Source organism: Leuresthes tenuis, unplaced genomic scaffold (assembly GCF_036924035.1).
Source record: "Leuresthes tenuis unplaced genomic scaffold, fLeuTen1.0.hap1 SCAF_18, whole genome shotgun sequence".
Classification (NCBI taxonomy): Eukaryota; Metazoa; Chordata; class Actinopteri; order Atheriniformes; family Atherinopsidae; genus Leuresthes; species Leuresthes tenuis.
The window spans coordinates 13,151,090-13,171,274 of NW_027325372.1; the positions used below are offsets into that span (position 1 = coordinate 13,151,090).

The following is a 20,185-nucleotide window of genomic DNA, read 5'->3' on the forward strand; positions in this document are numbered from 1 at the left end:
CACTGATAACAAACAGAATATGTAAGCGGAGTCGATGCTTGTTCTATCTTGTGAGATTGTCACAGGATGCTGTTAAACAAACACACACTCACAGCTTTTATACTTGACATCACCAGAATTATTTTGAAGCGCTTCTGTTCTTGCGGCCTCTGCACAAAAATAGATATGAATGCACCAGTAAATATTTGAGATGATTAAGCAGCATCAGATTTATCTTGACAGGCAAGTAAGAGGCCTCAATATCCATCTCGTTAAATCTAACATTCACTGTGTTTTACTTGTTTTTCATTCTTAATATATTCACCAGGTCCTTGGATAAATGCTGTAGTTTTATCAGTTGACTTTGCTCAGGTTTTTGGTGGAGACAAAACCAGTGTTTTAGAGAAACTATATTTACAAAACTGTTGTTTCTTATTTCAGTCTCAGTTTCTGGGCAACAGACTATCTTACTGTAATATTATTGCTAGGTACTGCTGATAGGAGTAGTACTATAGTGTCGAACGTGTACTGACTTACAATGATTGTAAACTGTTGGATGCTATTAGAGGCTTCTGATGTCAACCTGAAGTCAGCTGGCATTTAATTGTACACAACTCCTCTGAAATCATCAAAAAGATCTTCAAAGAAGTGTGCTGCATCTCTGTCAGAAGGAGAAGTTTACACACAGAATTGCCTCACAATGTGTGGAGAATCCTTCCAGACGTTGTCTGAAGTTGCCCATTTCCACTTGTGGCACAAAATTGAAGATTGTCCGTGGTATTTTTATTGCTGAAAATGTTCTGCTTGGTTTAGTTGATGAGTGGCGTGCATGCAGGAGGAATGATCATAGAGTACTATACAGTCATGTAGGCTGTTCATAAGTTGCAGATAAACAGCGATTAAAAAGCTGAGTCTCTTGCAGATCGTCAAAACTTGTTGACTTCAGTTTGCTAAAGCACTTCTCCACTTTTTAATGTTTTTATTTTTGTGTTTGGTGCAGACCATGGGATGGAAATGTCACAAACACACCCACTGACACATTGTGAATTCTTCAAATAGTTACATGCTCTATTAACACATGGGCTCAGTTTGGATTACAATGCAATGGGGAACCAACAGGATTAAGTCTGTTTAATGTCAGTTCTGAGTGATTTAGCCTTTGTAAACTCACATCCAGCTCCTCCATGTCGAGTCTTTGAAAGTTCAGGGCTGCTATGCATGGAAATGTCCATAGACTAATAAATGTCATGGTAGAAATGTCAGACTTTCACCAAACACAATTTTCTAATCTGCCCAAATAATATCAGTACTCAAGGGGTGTAGTATCTTGAGAGATTTGTATGTTTTGTATGTTAGGATTATCAGGCATGTTCAGCATGCCATTTGTGCCAAATCCACAAGATGTAGGACATGGCAAACCAGAGGTACACGGTTTCTGAAGGCAACTGCTGCTGAAGTCGAGGATCATCGCTTTTTTTCTATTGATGAGGCAACAATTGATGCATCAAAAGGGCAACACAAGAAAAGGCGATAATGTACACCTGCGTATAGAGAACCTTGACTGAATATGTGGCAACTGCTCAATTGTTTCTTTTCATAACTGACTCCTAGAAGTCTGAACAATGCTTATCAGCACATGTCCTTTACTTTATGTCGGAAAAGGGCAACATAAAAAAAAAAGATCAGCTATAGGTTCAGTGTCTCAGCAGCTGCAAGCTACAGAAAGCGTGAACGTGTTTGTTAGTGTTTGCACTCAGGCTCAGGCGTGTCTCTTTGTGTTGAGCAGCTGCCGTGAGGGATGACTTAACAATCATCCATCAGCAAGTTGTTAGTTTGTGACTCACATCAGCCCAGTCATTTGTGCCTGTGCTGCCTGCAGATGTCTGCGCAGTAATTGGCACACGTGGAGGAAGCAGGTGGCACAATGCAGCCGTCGTGATGTCCTGTATGGGACCGGGCCTATCTCTGGTGTGCGCGCGTGCCTCCTCTGCACACTGGTATCAGCAGGGCATCATTAAAGAGATGAGTGACACAGATTGAAGGTGAGAAGAGCAGCTGCCAGGCGCCTCCTCTTCCTCTAAGAGGGGGGTGTGTGTGTAGGTTAAACACGTGCCAAATTCAATCCAGAGTGAGTGTTAATACTTTGCATGTAATTATTGCTAATATAGGGCATTTTCTGCTTTACGCTCTTGCCTAGAATGCTAATCTTTCCACGAACACACACACGTATCCACAGTTCCCCAGAGATGGTCTCGTGTGTTTGATGCTCTGTGGTGGGGCCCGCCTGTTTTAATCTGCTTTTAATCGCTTGCCCCTAGTCATAAAGTGTGTGTTTGTGTATGTGCCAGGGTGCGTGTGCTCTGTTATCCTTCTATCCAGGATAAAGTCCATATCTTAGGAGGATTCTTGCAGAATCCTAAAAATTATTTGCTCAAATTTAAAGCCTCACTGTTTGGAGTTATATATATATGTATATAGTAGAGCCAGAGACAATCTTGTAAAAACTAACTGCATGGCATTACTACTAAGAAAACATCATTAGAATTATAGTGAGGTTGGCTTAAAAATGCAAAGAAAAGAAGAAATTGGGAGCTAACATGAATATTTTAGTCTTAATAACGATGAGTAGAATATTCCTCTCACTCTAGGCATAATTGATTCCTCAATAAAGATTTTCCCATAATCCCTCACTTGTTCCCTGAGCTGTTCAGGGTTTTGCCAGCACAGTGAGCTTTAATTAACACAGTCCAAAAGAGGACGGATTTTAGAATAAATTTACATTTAGACGTCTCTTAATTAAGTCTGCTTGTTTTTTATTCGATTCATGTTAAAACTGATGGGATATTTATATTAAAATAGGCCTTTAAATCTGAACACCGATGTTGGATTTTGTTGAGGAGAAATCTACTTTTATGGTCTGATGGTTATTGGTGAATTATTTAGATTTTTGTGGCGCTTTCATTGTTGACAGATATGCAGGTGTTTTTTTTTTCCCCACTCTTGATTGATGAAGTTGACTGTAAAATGTCAAAATATTGTCAAAAAAAAAAAGACCTGGAGAATCCCATCCATCCCCACAAGTTTGTCAATAAAACAAAACCCAGGAAGACAAAAGAGAAAAAAGATTTAAATCAGAGTCAGGGAATTCTCTGTAAAAGGCGTATATGAGTCCACGTGCCTGTGTTTCCACTTCCAGAGGAGAATCTGTGTTGATTTTTGTCCATCTGTCTGTGTTGAGGTTTCTGACTTTTCTTTGTTTGTGTTTTGCCTTTCATGTTTCTTCTTTTTCTGGGGTGAAATGTGCCCGAGGCACAGCAATATGCTGATGGCCACCCTCTGGAGGGGAGCTTGGCTGACCTTCAAAAGCACATATCCTTGAAGGCTCCACGAGGCTATTGTAATTGGGCACAAAAATTAGCTTCATTAGCTGATAATGATATGATTACAGATAGAATGGTGGCTATTCACTAGCCCCAGTTTAGGATTTGTTACCAAGGAATGCAGTTTTCTGAATGACTTGTTATGGTTGTCAACTCATTTATTTGAGTCTAATGAAATGTCTGGACCTGAGTGCAAAAGTTCACCCGACTGAATTTTTATTCTTCCTTATCCAAAAATTTCTTCCCAGAGTCATGTTTTCTATCTTTATAAAAGGATAAAAACTGCCAATTGATGGCTCTGAACTCACTTTGTGCCAATCAGAGAGCTGAAAATAACAGTTGAGGTTGGATGTTGTTTTTTAGCTGGCTCAGCTCAGCTGCTGCAGCCCTGCCACATACACCACATACCACAGACAGACAGACAGACGGGCTGGGTCCCGGTCGGGGGTGGGTGGGTGGGCGGTGAGGGCCGGTTGGTTTGAGGTGGAGTCGGTGGGATTGGAGTGGGTGTGTACTTGAATGTCTTTGTGGTGAGGGAGGTTATTATAACATCATCAGACTTCACTCTCAACCCTCTAGAGCACAAAACTTCCCACTACAAGCCACTTTCAGTTATTCTCATTTGCTTGGCCAGCTTAGAAAAAAACCTGCTTTCCTACACATATGTCAACATGTTCACGTACACGTTCACCAAACTTTCCCGCAGCGGTCAATCCAGGCACAACAAAGAGAAGCTGTTAGGATGACAGGAGCCAGAATGGCCCATTTTCTCCTGATTCTCCCTGATGAGTTCCATAAAGCGCTTAAGGCATCAATATTTCAGTGCTCAAGTCAGGCAGGAGGCAGTATTTTCCTTTGATGAGGCTCACCGGAGGTGTTTTGTTTTTCTCGGCTGCCTCTTCGATCAGTCGTTAATTTAGGAAGCCGGACTACTGGTAGTGTTATTGTAGGTGGATTGCGTTATGAAAGAGAAATGACTGAATCTCTTTGATTTTATGTTGATATTTGATTTGACAGATGCCTATTTTAAGTCAGTTTCTTGTATGTGATATTCACACCACCTGTTTGACAATAAGATTACAGTAGAATTACCTCACTGAATTTCATAAAACTTGTTGGAGAGGTGGAACATAGGGGAAGGAACTTTTACATGGATCTGGAACACTAAAACATGGACTTTTACTAAAGTCCTAATGTTTCCAGGCATTGTATAACTTTTAAAAGTCAAAATGATAGATAGAATGGACAGATATGATGGCTCTTTTAATAAAAACATATCACAGTATTGTATTGTGTGGTATTTTACACTTAAAAAGAACCAGAGTTAAATATTACATTTTGAGGGGGGAATGCTATAAAAAAGAACTAGCAAAAGTTAAAGCACACACGGGTTCATTTAGACAGGCTTTAGTCACTTAGATGAATTATTTTTGTTCTCTAGAACTGTTCTCATTGCCCTTTTCCATACTAAATCAGCTACATGATGGAATATATACTTGAGTTTTAGATGAGTACAGAAGGACACAGAAAATCAATATTCAGATCACAGTTCAGCCACATTCGGCCTGTCAGAAAAGTAGACTTCTCAGTGTTGGGGTCCCAGTAGAACTATTACATCTCTTGTCTGGGTTTGGTCTCAGCTAAAGGGCCAACATTTTAGCTCACAGTGAGACATCAGGATGTGGATGGAGTTGTTCCCTCTTTCTGTGGGTTTTGGTGAGATCAGGCTTGTGCTGCAAACTGAAGTTGTTTCCAAATGGGCTGTAAAGTCCCCGTCTGTTGTTGCTTCGCTGTTGGAGCGCCCCACTGGGGCTGTAGACTGGGAGGGCACAGGCTTCATTTCCACCAGCTCTATCTGTCAGTTCATTTCAAGACTTTGCCCTCGGTTATATGTTGTCACAATGACCATTTTTCTGTAGAGATGCATAATTCTAACCTTGTCTTGACTTCTTTTTTTCCTCTCTGTGTTTTCTCATCCAAGAGAAAATGTCCTCTCAATCCTACTGGAGCTTTCTATTTATTCCACCGTTCTCTTTAAACTCTGTATTTCATTCCCCCGAACACTTCCTAATCCTCTTGTTAAGGAAATGTTTCCCAGTCAGATGTGAAGACATCCAGAATTATTCAGATTTAGATACGTTTACATTTATCTAAATGTATGCTTGTCCATGTGGAACATCTGTGGAGTAAGACAGAGCAACTCTGTCTTTATGTCTTCAGGTAGACGAGCTGTACGAGGCGTTCTGCATCCAGAGCCGCCTGAGGGAGGGTGCCAGTCGAATGAAGCAGGCCTTCTCCTCCTCACCCTCCACTAAAGGCACCAAAGAGAGCATCGCAGAGGTTAACCGGCGGTACAAGGAATACACCGAGGTACTTCCATGGCTGCGCGCACTTAGCCCAGTTTACATCATTAAGGTTATATAAAGTACTGCTATCTGATTTGTACTATATAAGTAATAATGTCACAAAGATGATCGCTGGAGTTGGAGACAAATTAAAAAATTAGCTGAAGTAGCACATTTTACAATGGGTAGATTACATATATGAGTATAGAGCAGTATGCGTTCAACCTGGAACCTTGTCCTCGACAACAGCCGAAATATAGCATACAGATAACTGCTTACCCTGATTTGTAAACACTACTACAGACAGACATTTAAATCCCAACAACACACACACCTGCGCTACACCTGTCCTTAAAGGCTTAGAGCAGCCTTCTCTTCAGTAAACTGTTGAGTGGCTTTGTCAAACACTCAAGAGATAACCCGATTACTCCTCTTCTAGTATTTAGAGAGGGCTGTTTGAGTGATCAATCTTATCTTTCTCTTTTGTTCAGAACATGAGCACATTTGAGAGCGAACTGGAGAACCTGCTGGGAGAGTTTCACATCAAAATGAAAGGTGAGATGAGAAAAGGAAAGGAAAAGCTGGTGCAGTTTGCCAGCTCCCACTGATATACTTGAGAAATGAAGAGGTATTGTTCCGCCATGCCCGTCTTGCTGAACATCAAACTTCTGCATATTTTGAATCGCAACCTGATTTTGAGTAAGTCTGCAGTAAGATGTCAAGATCATGAACACAGTGGAAAAACTTTCAATCTGTAACAAGAAATAGGTCAACTGTGAATTCTCACGTCATGCATTGGTCAGTGCACAATAATTAATCCTGAATAAGAAAGCTAACCTCAGGTTGATTGACTTGTGTTTACCTGAATTGTCCTCTTTCCCTCCCTCCTTTCCCCTTTTAAATAACTGAAATATCTGTTTTTCCCTGACAGGCTTGGCAGGCTTTGCAAGACTTTGTCCTGGAGATCAATACGAGGCAAGTTATTTCCTCCTGCTATATTTCTTATCTCAGAAGAAAAATTAGAGAATTAATCCAGGTCTGTCAGCTGGCTGTTGCTTAGTAACTTTGTCCTTTACATAACATACTGTATTGAGTAGAGTTTACTCGTCCGTGTTGCGCAAACTCGATGAAAAACTGACCCAAAACAAAAGCTCACCATCTTGTTTAGCCTGTGATGCACTCAACCCTATGCATTCGTGCACTGCAGGTGGGGACGGATGCAGCTGCACATGTGCTCCACAAACAGGCCCTGTCACAGGGGAGGGAAGGGTCGAGAATGAAGGGGCGGGGGGGTTATGGCAAAGGTTGAACCTTGAATGCGATTGACTGTGATGATTTACTCGCTGATATATATATATATCACTGAAAATACAATCAATAACTATATACATATAAATTTGTTCTGAAAACACATATGAAACTGCCATCTGTTACCCTTCTTCCCCCTGCCATGCGTTGGCCGGTCAGTGTGCAGTACACACGTGCTGCAAATTGACCAGTTTATGAGACTACATCAAAGAGCTGAGTCACAACAATCGCAAGCACAAAAGAAAAGCCAGCGTGAGGAGAAGCAAAGAAAGTGAAGGGTACAGAGAGGCAAAGGCTACTGGGAGAAAAAAAATACAAAGTGGGACACGCAAAGCCGAATGCGACCGCAGTAAGGAGCAAGGCAAATCAGAAAATAAAACTTAGTTCTTTGTAATCATACAGATTATGTCTGCTGAGGTTACATTGAGTGTCCATAATTGTTAACAGCTGAGCTGACTGCATACATGCTCAGTGTTGCCAAGGTGAGAACTCAGCTGGCGAACATAGTGGAACGTTGAGCAGCTAAAATGGCAGGTTTTTCCTCAGAAGCAGAGGACGAAAACAGAGTTGAAGAAGGTGAAAAACCAATGATTGATCCCTTTTTGTGCTGCCTTGCCAGGTGGCTAAAAAAAGGATTTATATTCCATTTTGTTATCAAGGTCAAGTAGGACTATCAAAGCTTTTAATTCCTTTCTTTTCTGTCCGCTTTTCTTTAGATCTTCATGCGGTATGGTCGCCAGCGGTGGAAGCTGAAGGGGAAGATTGAAGTGAACTCCAGACAAAGCTGGGATGGAGACGAGATGGTCTTCATGCCTCTCATCACCGACCTTATAAACATCAAGGTAGAGTGGAAACTACGAGTCTTAAAACATTGTGCTGCTGCAGTGGATTCTGTTTTCCTGAATTTAGGAAGTAAACATGGTGTTTGTGCCTGTCAGGTGACGGAGCTGAAGGGTTTGGCCACTCACATCCTGGTGGGCAGCGTCATCTGTGAGACCAAGGAGCTGTTCACTGCCATGCCTCAGGTGGTGGCTGTGGATGTCAACGACCTGGGAACCATCAAACTTAACCTGGAGGTGACGTGGTAGTAAGTAAAAGCTGTCACTAGAACCCAGCCGACATATTAATGATTGGACAAACAGCTTCTTTTTTTTTAATGGTTGCTCCTCATCTTGGTCATACTGTGGTAAAATACAAGGGTTGCTGCCAGAGATGATTGTTAATTTGTGTTAATTTAATAATTTCGGTTTCATTTGACGCTTTTTTTTAAAGTAAAATTAGAGAGGTGAGCATTTCTCCTGCAGCGTATGGTACAAATTGCTGGTTAGCAGAGTTGTGAGATGCAGCCAATGTCTATTTTAATCCTTGTACAGTCTATTATTGGACTGTCCATATGCTTGGTTGCCAGAGAACACCCACAACTGTTGATAGCTGCAAATTCAGTGTCTGTACTTCCTATGGTTTCCTGCCACCTTGTGGTGAAACTTGAGTTCTTTTGGCGGGAGTAAACGTATGTAAAACATGCAGAGCAGTCGCATTAAGTGCCTTGTTTTCATTCCCCTCTCAGCCCCTTCGATGTGGAGGATCTGACTCTGTCATCTGGCAATTTAAGCAAAGCCACAGCTCTCCAGAGACGAGTGTCAGTCTACAGCCAGGGCACACCGGAGACGCCTACCTTCCAGGACAACTCCTTCTTTGTGAGTGCAATAACACGCCTTTGTTTACGTCATTTGTGCTGCGCGAGATGGATTTTGAGGGACTTTTAACTTGTTTTCTGTGATCCTTGCACACTAACCTGAGAACCTGTACTGCACTGTGAAACACTTTTATTTATGCTTCAATATTTTTTTTTATGCATCATGCTTGTTTAAGCAAAGCTACCACTACCCCTAATCTAACCCTCATCCATTTCCCTGCTATCTTCCTGCATTTAACCCCCTACCCACACTCTGTCCCTCCTTACAAATTCCTTCATCCCTTCTGTATCTCCCTCACCTGCCCTCACTCAAATCCCCAACACCCTGTGCTATATGCCTGTGTGCATTGGGTAAAGAAGTGGCAGCCGCATCCTGTGGAGCGCCAGCGCCTCTCCTTCCTCCACATGCTCCGAGACGCGCTGCTCGAGAAGCTAAGGCGCAGTCGCTCATTTGGTGACCTGGCCTCGCTCCGGCCAAGGCCCAAATCCAGTCTGGAGGTCTATGTGAGTGTGTTTTGGCCCCTTGACCCTCCTAACCTGACTGTGTGTGCCCTCTACCTCACCGACATGATGGAGATCTCTCCTCTGCTGTTGTGAACACACCTGGATTTGTCCAGTCCCTCTCCGAGGGCTGCAGAATGCTACGTGTGGCTGTTTGCGTGTTTATTGGCTTGTGTTTTTGTCATGTTTTCTGCTCAGATTTACTTTACCGTGTGACTCTATCTTGGGTGAACTATTGTAGTCATAAGGATTTCGGGAGAACAGTGGTGTTAGAGTGGTTCCTTCAGTATGTCTAACATCTCTTTTTCTATCTTGGAGAATAACTCTCTGTCTTACATGGAAAGATTTTCAAGTCACATTTTTTTTGTTGCACACACTAACTTTATTTGTCCTTTTAGTCTACTTTACCAGATGACGTCTTTGAGAATGGCAGCTGCGGCGTGGCTGAGTGCAAGCGTCTATCTTTCACCTTCTCTGACACCTCTGGTTCGACACCCAGCCCCAGTCCTGCCCCCAGCACCTTCTCCCAAAGCCAGTCCAACCCTGAGATCACCGTCACTCCTCCAGAAACAGAATTATTGCATACACAAATCCTCCCAACAAGGGAGGACTCCATTGCTGAGGAGCATTTAGTAGAGGAAGAGGAGGAGGAATATGAAGAGGATGGGGAGACGGGGAGCAGAGGAAGCAGGGGCAGCAGGACCAGTGCCAGCCTAGCTAGCGACGAAGCAGACGTTGCTGAAGATTCGGAGTGGGAACGCACAGAGTCCCAGCGTAATACTAGCTCCAACTGTGGTTCAGCTGCCCCATCCCTGTGTTCTGACGGACAGCTGTCCACGGTGGCTCCCGAGGATGTTTTCCTGGATCAAGCTGATGAGCTCAAGCCTGTGGAACTGGACACAGAGGAGCCAGGCAGCCTCACCAGACAGCTTGTGAAGAGGCTGACTTCTTCAGAAATTGTGCCCCCCAGCAGGAGCTCCGCTGAGGGTGGAGGAAGCCTGAGTTGGACAGGAGAGGGGAGCAGGGCTTTCCTGGAAAGTGGACTGGAGGAGGCCATCCACAGCCTGCTCACGAGACTGGAGTCACTGACTCACCGCTGCAGAGAGCTGCAGGACCTGGAACAGGAAGTGATGCGTCTGGAGGACCTGCTCAAGGTGAACTCTTGTCATGTGGTGAAGGTGTTTATGTATTTAAAATATTTAACCCTGAATGAACAAGTAATTTCTAGCTGTTTGATGTAACTTTTTGGAGTTCAATCTATAATATGAATACCATGTATTCTTGAATTAATGTTCTTGTGTCACGGATGTCACAGATCACCCTCACTGAGAATGAGAAATGTAGCTACCTATTACTGACTAAACATTTGCTGTCCTGGGTTTTAATGTCCTGTTTTCTCTCTGCACACTCCCGTTTTCTCACAGTGTCGCCTCCCGGGCCACAGAAGTCGCTCATCCAGCCTCAGTCTGACAGTGGAGAGCGCCCTGGAGAGTTTCGACTTCCTCAACACTTCTGACTTTGATGATGAGGATACTGGAGATGATAACACTGGCCTTAGCATCCCCCCACAGAGGTCTCCAATTTTTGATACGGATGGGGAGAGGATTGGGTAAGTTCTCTTTCAGAGAAAAGTATATCCTACTGAACTATTTAATGTTTTGATTTAAGTTTAAACAAAGTGTCTTTCAGAAGCCTGATCTTAAGAGAACTAAATACTATATAGCTTGAAATTGGTCAGGGAGCTGATTTCAAGCACTGTTCTGTGTGGTTCTACTGCCACCTGGTGATGACTATTGGTATGTGCTGCTCAGGGGCCAGCATCCAGAGGCCAGAGGACACCTGAGTGAGGCTCTGACAGAAGACACCGGTGTGGGCAACAGCGTTGCAGGAAGCCCCCTGCCACTCACTACTGGAAATGAAAACCTGGACGTAGCTATCGTCATCCACCTCCAGTATTGTAATCACCTCATACAGGTACAGCTTCTATGACATCTGCCGTCATAGTCTGCAGTATAATAATATATCGAAGTTTACACCAGCAGGTATTTACTGCCACTTAATTTCTTGCTTCTCACATGTATTCATCTCGGAATCTACTTGCAGCTGTTGACCAGTGGGGTGGGTGTGTGGCAGCGTCGCAGTCTGCTCCTCAAACTGTCTGGACAGACCCAGCTGCTAGAGGAGCTAGCAGAGATCAGTGCAGACAGACTGGGGGCAATTACTTCTGCCGCTGACGGTGGGTACCAACAGCTGGAAAAAAACCCGCTGTAAATGTGAACAGTATTGTGCAAAAGTCTTGAGCCACGGTTTTGTTATCTTTTAAAGTGGTCTGGAGCAATAGTTCTTTAGGCTTTCTGAGGGCCTTCCAAAGTTTTTATTGCTTTACTGCTTTTTCTGCAGTTTTCACTCGACTTTTTGTACCTGACCTTTTTCAAAAGAATGTCTTTTTTTTTTTTAACACTGATCTGTGAATCATTCAGGCATTTAAAAAAAAAAAAAAACACCTTATTCAAGAGACGAAACGGCATTGTATCTACACACAATTGTTGCATCCACAAAATAGCAAAAGAGCTTCAAATGAGTGATTTCCCATTTTCATGGCAATATATAAAGAAATTAAGGACGGCTCAAAACTATTGCACAGTACTGTGTATATATGTATCAATATTATACACATAAGACTTTTGGTACAAAGGTTTTATCATTTAACTTCATGTTCCGTGATGTTCCCTCAGTCATCCCGAGCCTGGCAGAGCGCCCTCAGCTGATGACACTGTGGTCAGAGTGCAGCGGGTCTGCAGGACTTTTCCACACCACCCTGGACAGAGTGTTCAAACACATGAACCTGCGCTACACAACAGTGCTTCAGGAGAGACACCCACACAGTGCCGACACAGGTTGGCTCATCCACATTTTTCTTGATTTTTTTTTTTTTTTTTCTGCAAATTCACTACAGATTATACTAAAAGCTAAATCTATTTGTTGGCAACAAAATCCGTTTCTCTTGAATTCCCGCTGGTTTCAGTTTAGTCATGTGTTTGGTTGTTTTTTTTTAAATCAGTAACGGCTTTAATTACATCCACACGGGGATATTGAACACCATCAGCGCTGAAATGTGGTTGCTAACAGAATAAGACAGAACATCTAATGTAATAGAGGCTACGTGCAGAGCTGTGAGCTGCAGGTCATATGAATACAGAGTTGCACTGATTATTTTTTTTTAACCCAGTCAGAAAAGTGATTTAGAAACTCACCACTCCTGTTATAGTTGGTAATTTCCTGAAAAAACGCAACACAAATAAGTTGCTCTCTAATAATCCCCACAAGGAAGAAACGCATTGCACAGAACACTGATAAACCATGTATGTTAATCAAAGGAGGAGGAGAGGATAGAAATTAAATCGATACAGTTCACTACAATACATCAGATTATTTTTGCAGGATCTCCCGATTCACTTATGTGAAATTTATTTCCAAAGAATAAAAAGAAGGTGGTTTATTTCTCCATCTCATTCTAATCGTATACAATAACTATCAGCTCTCCTTTCTTGGTGGCTTTTTATCAGACCATTTCATGGTATTGTTTTCTTACGAGTGAATAAGTAATATTTTAAGAAGGTGTTTGTCCCTTGCACTGAGGTCAGTTGGCATATTACCTAAGTACAGCATGCTGAAGCGGGGATGGAACACTGTGCCCAATATTGATGTTGGATCCCTCTTATCTGCTCTTCCAGGCAGAGGTCTCTTGTGCCTTCCAACAACAGAATGAACAGTTTTTGATGCTGGCTCATCTGTCTGGCAGATTTTTATCCTGTTGAGCTTTAGTCAAATGCGGCGTGTCTGGCTAGAGCTGATCTGCAGAGGTCACAGCAGTGTTGCACCTTTGCTGCAGAGAGCAGTGAATGTGGAATAATTGAGGCTTCTGCTCAGACCAGCTTCAAACAGACCAGTGGCTCCAGCCCCCGTGGTTCATTTATCTGTGGTATTGTGAAGACATGTGAGAAAGATTTCAGGTTGTTGTACTTTTATCACCCTGTATCACAGAATTTGTAGGAGGATTTGTTAGCTCACTTTAGGGTTCAGCTCTGCTCAACTTTTGACAAAAGTTTTCTGAGTCTCCGAGTCAGTGAATTATGAACTTGAAAATTACACTTTAATTTTTTTACACTTTAAAATTGAATTTTTCAGTGTACAATTAGAGTTTTTTTTTTTTTTTAATTCAATGCCTCTTCATCAGGCCAGTATCACAGCTGTCATTTGTAAACAATCTGCTCAAAATACTTATATGATATATATATTTTTCTTTTCTTCTATTCTCTTCAGCGATCGGCATGGTCGTGGGTGAGATGGTGGACAGGAGCGACCTGGCGGAAGCACAGGACCCTCCTGCGGCTGCGCTCTCCCAGGACGTCCTGACTGTGTTTCAGTTCCACAGCTACATCTTACAACATGAAGTTCAGGACATGGAGACTCACCTGCTGCACCTGGCAAGAGAGGGTGAGCAAGAGATGTGATACTTGTATGCTTGATACTTTTTTTAATTTCTTCTTCTTGCTCAATGTAGACACACAACTGGGAGTTTACATATACTGCGCAGGTTGAGAATTCTCAAGCTGAATATATCAGAGCTGTTCTGCAGGTGGAACTGTGTTGGTGTCAAATTGAACAAACATTATAATTTAATAATTTGCAAACCTGCAAGTTGATACTTGACTTTAAAGGTGATGAGTCAAGTGAAGGTTTTTGTAGGCTTGAAATGAAAAGCTTATCACTTTGAGGTGATATTATTGGGTTGTAGGTGGATGATTCAGTCAGCTACAATAAGAAATACAACGTGATAAAAATCCGATGCCGGTTATATTTGCCAGCTCAAGTCTATTAAAGATATAGCAAAAGGATCTTTCCTTGTTTTGAATACACAAATAAAGTATTTGAGTAAAATAAGCCAGCTTCAAATTCATGTCAGGTGACATTTCATGTCATTCACAGAGGGGTTTGCAGAGGTCCTGTGCAGTGGGGATTATTCTCGGTGTCTAGCAGAGCTGGAGGATGTGTCTTTGTCATCTCTCTGGCCTCGAACCAGCACCCTGAGAGCCCTGGCCTCCCTACTCACTGCAGAGGAGCCTCAGGTCAGCAAGGCAGCAGCCGACTACCTCTCCTCTGGAGCATCAAACAAACACTTCAGAACCAGGGTGAGCAGTGCTGAAGATAAGAGAGAATGTCACCTTGAATGTCGTGTCGGATGCTCTCAACTCAAGCCCCATTTGAATGTCGTGTGTGTTGTGCGCAGGCTGTGGAGTGCTACACTCTGGCGCTGTCAGAGGCAGGAGTTCAGAGCCAGAGGGCCGCCTGCTCCGCTCTCAGCTGTCTGCAGGTCAGTGTCTGCTCACATTATCTGTTGTCCAGAGTTATTTCCGTTCCCTGAGCTGTTGTGCATTTACGGAAAGAAAAGAGGAAAATGTCACTGGATGTTAGATTCTTTTCAATTCTGAAGAGACTTGCTTCATTGTCTGTGTGTAGGCAGTGGAGAGTATCAGAGCGGTCATAGCACTGTGTGATTCAGCCGACGAGGAGCTCCGCCACGTCGCCATAGAAACCCTGCTTACATTTGGTGAGTGGGACATTCATGGAAATAAAAAAATATATAAAAAAAATCGAAGCAGAATTAAGTCCAGGATTGCTTTACTGTCCACAGCAGCATTTTCTTTCATCAAACCAACAGATACCTATTGATAAGGCCATGCCCTGATTGGACAGCTTCTCTTATGTATGTTTTACTGAAAGAACTTATAAAACAGTGCTGTATGTCAGCGATTCCAACAGGACTATATATGGTGGTAATTTTACCAACAGAATCAAACAAAGAACATTTGAAATATATAAAGTCAAAATAGAGTTGGAGGTCTTGGGATACACACACAAAAGGTTTGTTACAAAGAAACGTATCTGACGCCTGTACTGCACTGTAATGAGCAGCACAGCTGCTATGAGAACAGTGAGGTAAGCTTGACATAAAGACTCAGGTCTTTTATGTTTGTAAGTCTCCGGTCCGTGTTGCATTCATATTTGAGTCGAACTGCACCAGAGGTCATTTGAAAGCTGACTAAGACCTACTTTTTAAAGCGTTTTGGTGCACATCAGAGTTCACATGACAGCGTTAACACCTCTTCAAATGATTTGCACTAATGAAGCGATCCCAACTGGGTGTGTTCTAATTGAACTAAATCTCTCAAGTTCGAACGCATCCTAAATGGCACAATTGTCAAAAAACAAGTCTTGCAAAGTGAAGTTGATTGATGTCAATCAGATGCATGTAAGAGCGATATTGTAAAGCCCTCCGGCTACCAGAACTAACCGACTTGACTGCTCACTGCAGTGGAGCTCTTAACACGCTACCCAAGAAGAAGCAAGTTATCAAGTAGCAAGTTTAACGTTACATGAAAGTAGTGTGAAGCACAATGTTTAGAATGAACTTTCATGGCTGTTACAGGTGAGGAGGGGCGGCTGGCGTATGAGCAGCTGGACACAGTTCCAGGGGAGATTATCCGTCTTGGCACACGGCGAGGAAACGCTGTCACCACTGCCTTCTGAGCCATCGCGCCACTTAAACCGCAACAGATAAGCAACCCCAGCTCGACCTCAGAGGACAACTTTAACCCCACACTGCACACCTATCAGGGCTGGTCTGTTTATTAATATGTTCACATGCAAGAAGTTTTTCACGGCGTCACGGTTGGTCCCTTTGTTCGCACTCATACTGCCTCACGAAAGGAACTAACACCAAACAAACTGTCGTAACCACAAAAGACACACAACCTATAGCCCTCACGGTTATACACGTACACTCTTTTATTAACTTCAATATCTGACACTCCCCACACCCTGCTTTCTGAGCCAGGCAGACCGGTCAGGTGAAGTTCAACTGGAAGTGGAACTGGAATTTGACTGGACCCAAAGCTGCTGCAAAGACTGACGGAATCCAGAAATGCATCTTCATCCTTCAGAAATCCTCAGTCAACAGGCTATCTACTGCACCCAACACCTGTATCACTTGCTCACTGATTAAAGATCATGTTGATTGTTAAAGAGTCAGCTGTGTCATGCAATGTATTTTGATCTTTGTATAATCACTGCAACATGTTTTTTTTGTTTGTTTTTTTTGCATTGGGGATGTTTTCTGGCGCTTCCAGAAGATTGCACTGTTGTACGGCTTGTAAATATGGCATATTTTACACAACCTGCGCAATACATGTGGTTGTGTTCAAAGTGTAACTTGTGTTCTCTGCTACGTTCCATTGGAGTTTCAGGGATTCGTGCGTGGTTGAAAGGTGCGTGTTTGTGGCAGAGAGAAACATTTATAAGGTGAGGATGGCTTCCAGGAGAGGCTGAGGTTAGAAAGCGGTTTACAGTCTTCGTCTGAAGAGGTGAAGCAGGTCAGTAACGGTGCCCGAGGTTCCCTCGTTCAGCAGTTTACGTCTGGGTTGTCTCGCGCTTGCAGTTTAATAAGTGCAATTTTTTTTGTACATATGTGATTCTTTTGCACTTGGCTGATGTGATACTGTCAGCTTTTACCACCTGAGCCTTGATGTGGTCCAGCAGGCAGATTCCACAAATACTCTGTTGTAAATGTAAATTTCCTACCAGTTCAGGTCAAGGGCAATAAATTTGGTTCGGGATTTTGTGCGAATGCACTTCCTCGGTGTACAGAGAGGAGGATCTGCTGTGCTGAGTTTAGATTTAGCCTCGCTACGGGCTAACTGCACATTTATACAGCATGCGAGCTTATAGCAGGATTAGAAACGTAACGATGAGAAGCTGCAGGATGAAGTGCTCTGCTTGGTGCTTCCCGGGTCTGCTTTGTTTTCCGGATCCCTTAGAGTCACGTGGGAAAACTGACCTGAGGTAAGCATCCAATTCCAGCTTTTCTCACAGTAACTGTACTACTGAGTCCGGTGCTGATGCACAACGACAAAACTCACATTTGTTCCCATCTCTTATTTATTATTTACGACTCGTAATTCTAATATTCATTGGAGTCATACTGCAGTAGAGCAGATGACTTTGTTCTGTAAATTAATTGTATATTTATGTTCTATTTTCAGGTTTAGTATTTTAAATATTGTCTTTGGTTTAAAAAGGCCTTCATGCTTTTACCATGATCTCATATCTGATGTTTAATTTTAACTGGAGTCTATTTTGAAGGAATTATAATAGATTAGATATTATTTTGGAGAAGATTAACATTTGCTCATAGTCAAAGTATTATAGGGTTTTTTTTGTTTTTTTTTTTGTTCCCTTAAAGGTCTCAACTTTATTGGGACTATATATTAGAAATGTTGCTTTATCAAGTAGAAGATTTACTGTAACCAAAGGAAAATTTGATTTTAAAGCTGACTTTTTAATAAGAGTTCATCCAAGAGAATGTATTTTCGGTACAGCATCTGCGTTTAGGCCAGAACTCTCAGACATATCTATAGAAGCACAACTTTAAAAAGAACGAGGTGAACCCTTAACAGATAGATCTTGTTGCATTTGGTTGTAACTGCACAATCCAAAAGCCATAAATTAACGAATAGTATTTCTGATTTTTTTTTTTTTGTATTATAATCTGTAAATGTGTGAAGTTGTTATTAAAAGCTAAACATTGTGTCATGTTTTTTTTTTTTGTTTTTTTTTTCTATACAACCTTTTGCAAAACGTGGTCCATTTTAGGCAACACTTTTTGTTTCCTCCATGCTGGGAATAGCAGTACAGTGTTTTTTTGTCTACTATCTAAATTTAACCCGCTCTGTGTATGTAATATTTTCATTTGACAAACTTACAGTTGATCGGTGTTTATGAGTTAATTAACGGGTTAGACTCCTAATCATCATTAAGTACAGGTTGGCAATATGTGCACAAGTTTTGATATTAAGAGACTCGTTTTAAGATTAACTCGACACACTTTGCTGGAATGGAACTTCATCCGTCTCAGTGGTCAACAGCTTCAGCACTGATCCATCTGGTTGCATACTACTCTTCTCTGTTGTGGTCAGCAGTGTTTCCTCTGCTCGAACATTGCAATAAAGTTTATTTTTGCATAATTCAAATGACGGTTGTCGGTTTCTTTTATACAGCTGAGTCCATAAAGTCAAAATAAATGTTTTTCCATCATCTTTACGGATTCTACGGACCTGGCGGATACTTACAAATGTAATGGCATGATAATTGCTACTACATGCTAATTGTTTTGGGTTTTTCTTATCCAGATATATGAAAAGGCTGCAAGGTGCAAGTAAAACACGAGTAGTAGTTCATGGCTGAATATCCCAAGCTTTAAAGAAATTGCATCTTTGCCTAAAATTGTACAGTTCAGTATATATAGTCACCAATATCTGTACAAACCCCCTTTTTTTCAAAGAAAATATCCTTATTTCTCTTCAAAAGGCATTTTACTGGCAATTGTGCATTCAAATCAAATCAAGTTTATTTGTATAGCCCTTTACAATGCCCAAAAGGTACCCAAAGTGCTTTACATGCAAGTCATAAAACAGTAACCGACATAAAATAAATATTAAAACAAAGACATAAAATGGCACAAAATCAACCCCAAACATAAAACCAGTATAAGTGTTTTAAATGACCTGAGGAAAGGACTTCTCAAGTTGCCGTTAAAAGCTAGACTAAAAAAGTGGGTCTTCAGCTTTGACTTAAGAAGGTTGAGGTCTGTAGCAGTGCAAATGTCAGGTGGCAGTTTATTCCACAATCTGGGGGCTGTAAGATCTGGGGACATCCAGTAAAAGCTGGCCTGAGGAGCGTAGGGCCCTGCCAGGGTCCCGGATGGTTAGCATCTTGGACAGATAGGTGGGCGCCAGGCCGTTAATGGCCTTAAAAACAAACCTCAAAAGTTTCAAATCAATTCTAGGACAGGGGAGATATGCTCAAGTCTGGACGTACTGGTTTTTAAAAAAAAAACAAAAAGCAGTGTTTTGTACCAGTTGAAGACATCCAATAGAAGACTGGGAGAGGTTAACATACAGGGCATTGCAATAGTCCAGGGCTGATAAAAGCATGATTGCTTTCTGATTCAATTGAAAGAATACCAATACACCACTCCTGCATTTGGGTTTGATTAAATCTTTTAGGATAAAGTCTGGGACAGGTCATTGTTCATATGGGTTGAGCCATTTTTTTCCCCCTCTTTCTCCCCCCTGCATGTGGGCAGATTTGGGTGAGTGCATGTGTCCTGGTATATACTGCGTGTGTAGTTTAAGTTTGTAATGGTACATATGCGCTGTGGTTTTGTGTGCATATGAGTTAGAATTCCACAGCTTGAACCAGTCAACCACACTGGAGTAATACCATGTCCAGTGAGATCGTTAATGGTTCTTAATCCATGGGTGTTGTGGCAAAGATCTATAGATGTGGTGCAGCTGTTGTGTTTTTCCAGTGTCTGTTCCATTGCCATGGTGATAAGTCCAGCATTCCATTTGACTTTGAATTGTGCGACAGCAATTTGAAAATTGAAATTCCATGAGCTCATATAAACAGGCCCATAGTTGAAGCAACTGAAGGGGTAAAGCTTCAGCTTCCTGGTTACAAAGTAAATTTACATCTATACACACACACGTGTACATTTTATAGTTGTAGCTGCTCTATAATGAGCACAGCCAACAAGACTAATGAGCCAAAACCCCATCTGAAGATTTTTTTTCAAAGACTTTATTTTACACCATCATTCTGTACACAACTGTGCAGTAAATTTGACATTTCAGTGTAAACCCGAGTGTCGTAGGAATGTTTCTCACTGCCACATGCAGCAATCCATAACCCACTCAAGACAATCATTCTAAACATTTGAAATAGTCAGTAGGAAAATATTGTTTAACACCACATGGCTGAGAACTCAAGACCCAGAAAAAGTTAAAGTTTAGGGTTGACATCCGAGTCCCCCCCACCCATCTCAAGATGGTCATGGGCTGGTGTGGTCTTACTCT

At 42.0% G+C, this 20,185-nt stretch overlaps 2 protein-coding genes across 5 annotated transcripts in view; both read left to right on the top strand.

Annotated features, from left to right (window-relative positions):
- ripor2 (RHO family interacting cell polarization regulator 2) overlaps positions 1-18,298 on the top strand; it is a 69,421-nt gene extending 51,123 nt beyond the window's left edge. For 3 of the 4 annotated variants that reach the window (XM_072370310.1, XM_072370309.1, XM_072370311.1), the window contains exons 7-23: positions 5,580-5,729; positions 6,196-6,259; positions 6,636-6,679; positions 7,729-7,854; positions 7,951-8,099; positions 8,580-8,709; positions 9,069-9,212; positions 9,608-10,363; positions 10,634-10,818; positions 11,021-11,183; positions 11,313-11,445; positions 11,945-12,106; positions 13,533-13,706; positions 14,199-14,401; positions 14,500-14,583; positions 14,730-14,820; positions 15,700-18,298. In XM_072370310.1, coding sequence (XP_072226411.1) covers positions 5,580-5,729; positions 6,196-6,259; positions 6,636-6,679; positions 7,729-7,854; positions 7,951-8,099; positions 8,580-8,709; positions 9,069-9,212; positions 9,608-10,363; positions 10,634-10,818; positions 11,021-11,183; positions 11,313-11,445; positions 11,945-12,106; positions 13,533-13,706; positions 14,199-14,401; positions 14,500-14,583; positions 14,730-14,820; positions 15,700-15,800 — 2,859 coding nt within the window. In that variant the 3' untranslated portion in view covers positions 15,801-18,298. The remainder of the gene's footprint in view (positions 1-5,579; positions 5,730-6,195; positions 6,260-6,635; positions 6,680-7,728; positions 7,855-7,950; positions 8,100-8,579; positions 8,710-9,068; positions 9,213-9,607; positions 10,364-10,633; positions 10,819-11,020; positions 11,184-11,312; positions 11,446-11,944; positions 12,107-13,532; positions 13,707-14,198; positions 14,402-14,499; positions 14,584-14,729; positions 14,821-15,699) is intronic. The other variant, XM_072370312.1, reaches the window with a different exon arrangement.
- cunh6orf62 (chromosome unknown C6orf62 homolog) overlaps positions 1-20,185 on the top strand; it is a 112,084-nt gene that overhangs the window by 84,707 nt on the left and 7,192 nt on the right. The gene's annotated exons all lie outside the window — the stretch shown is intronic.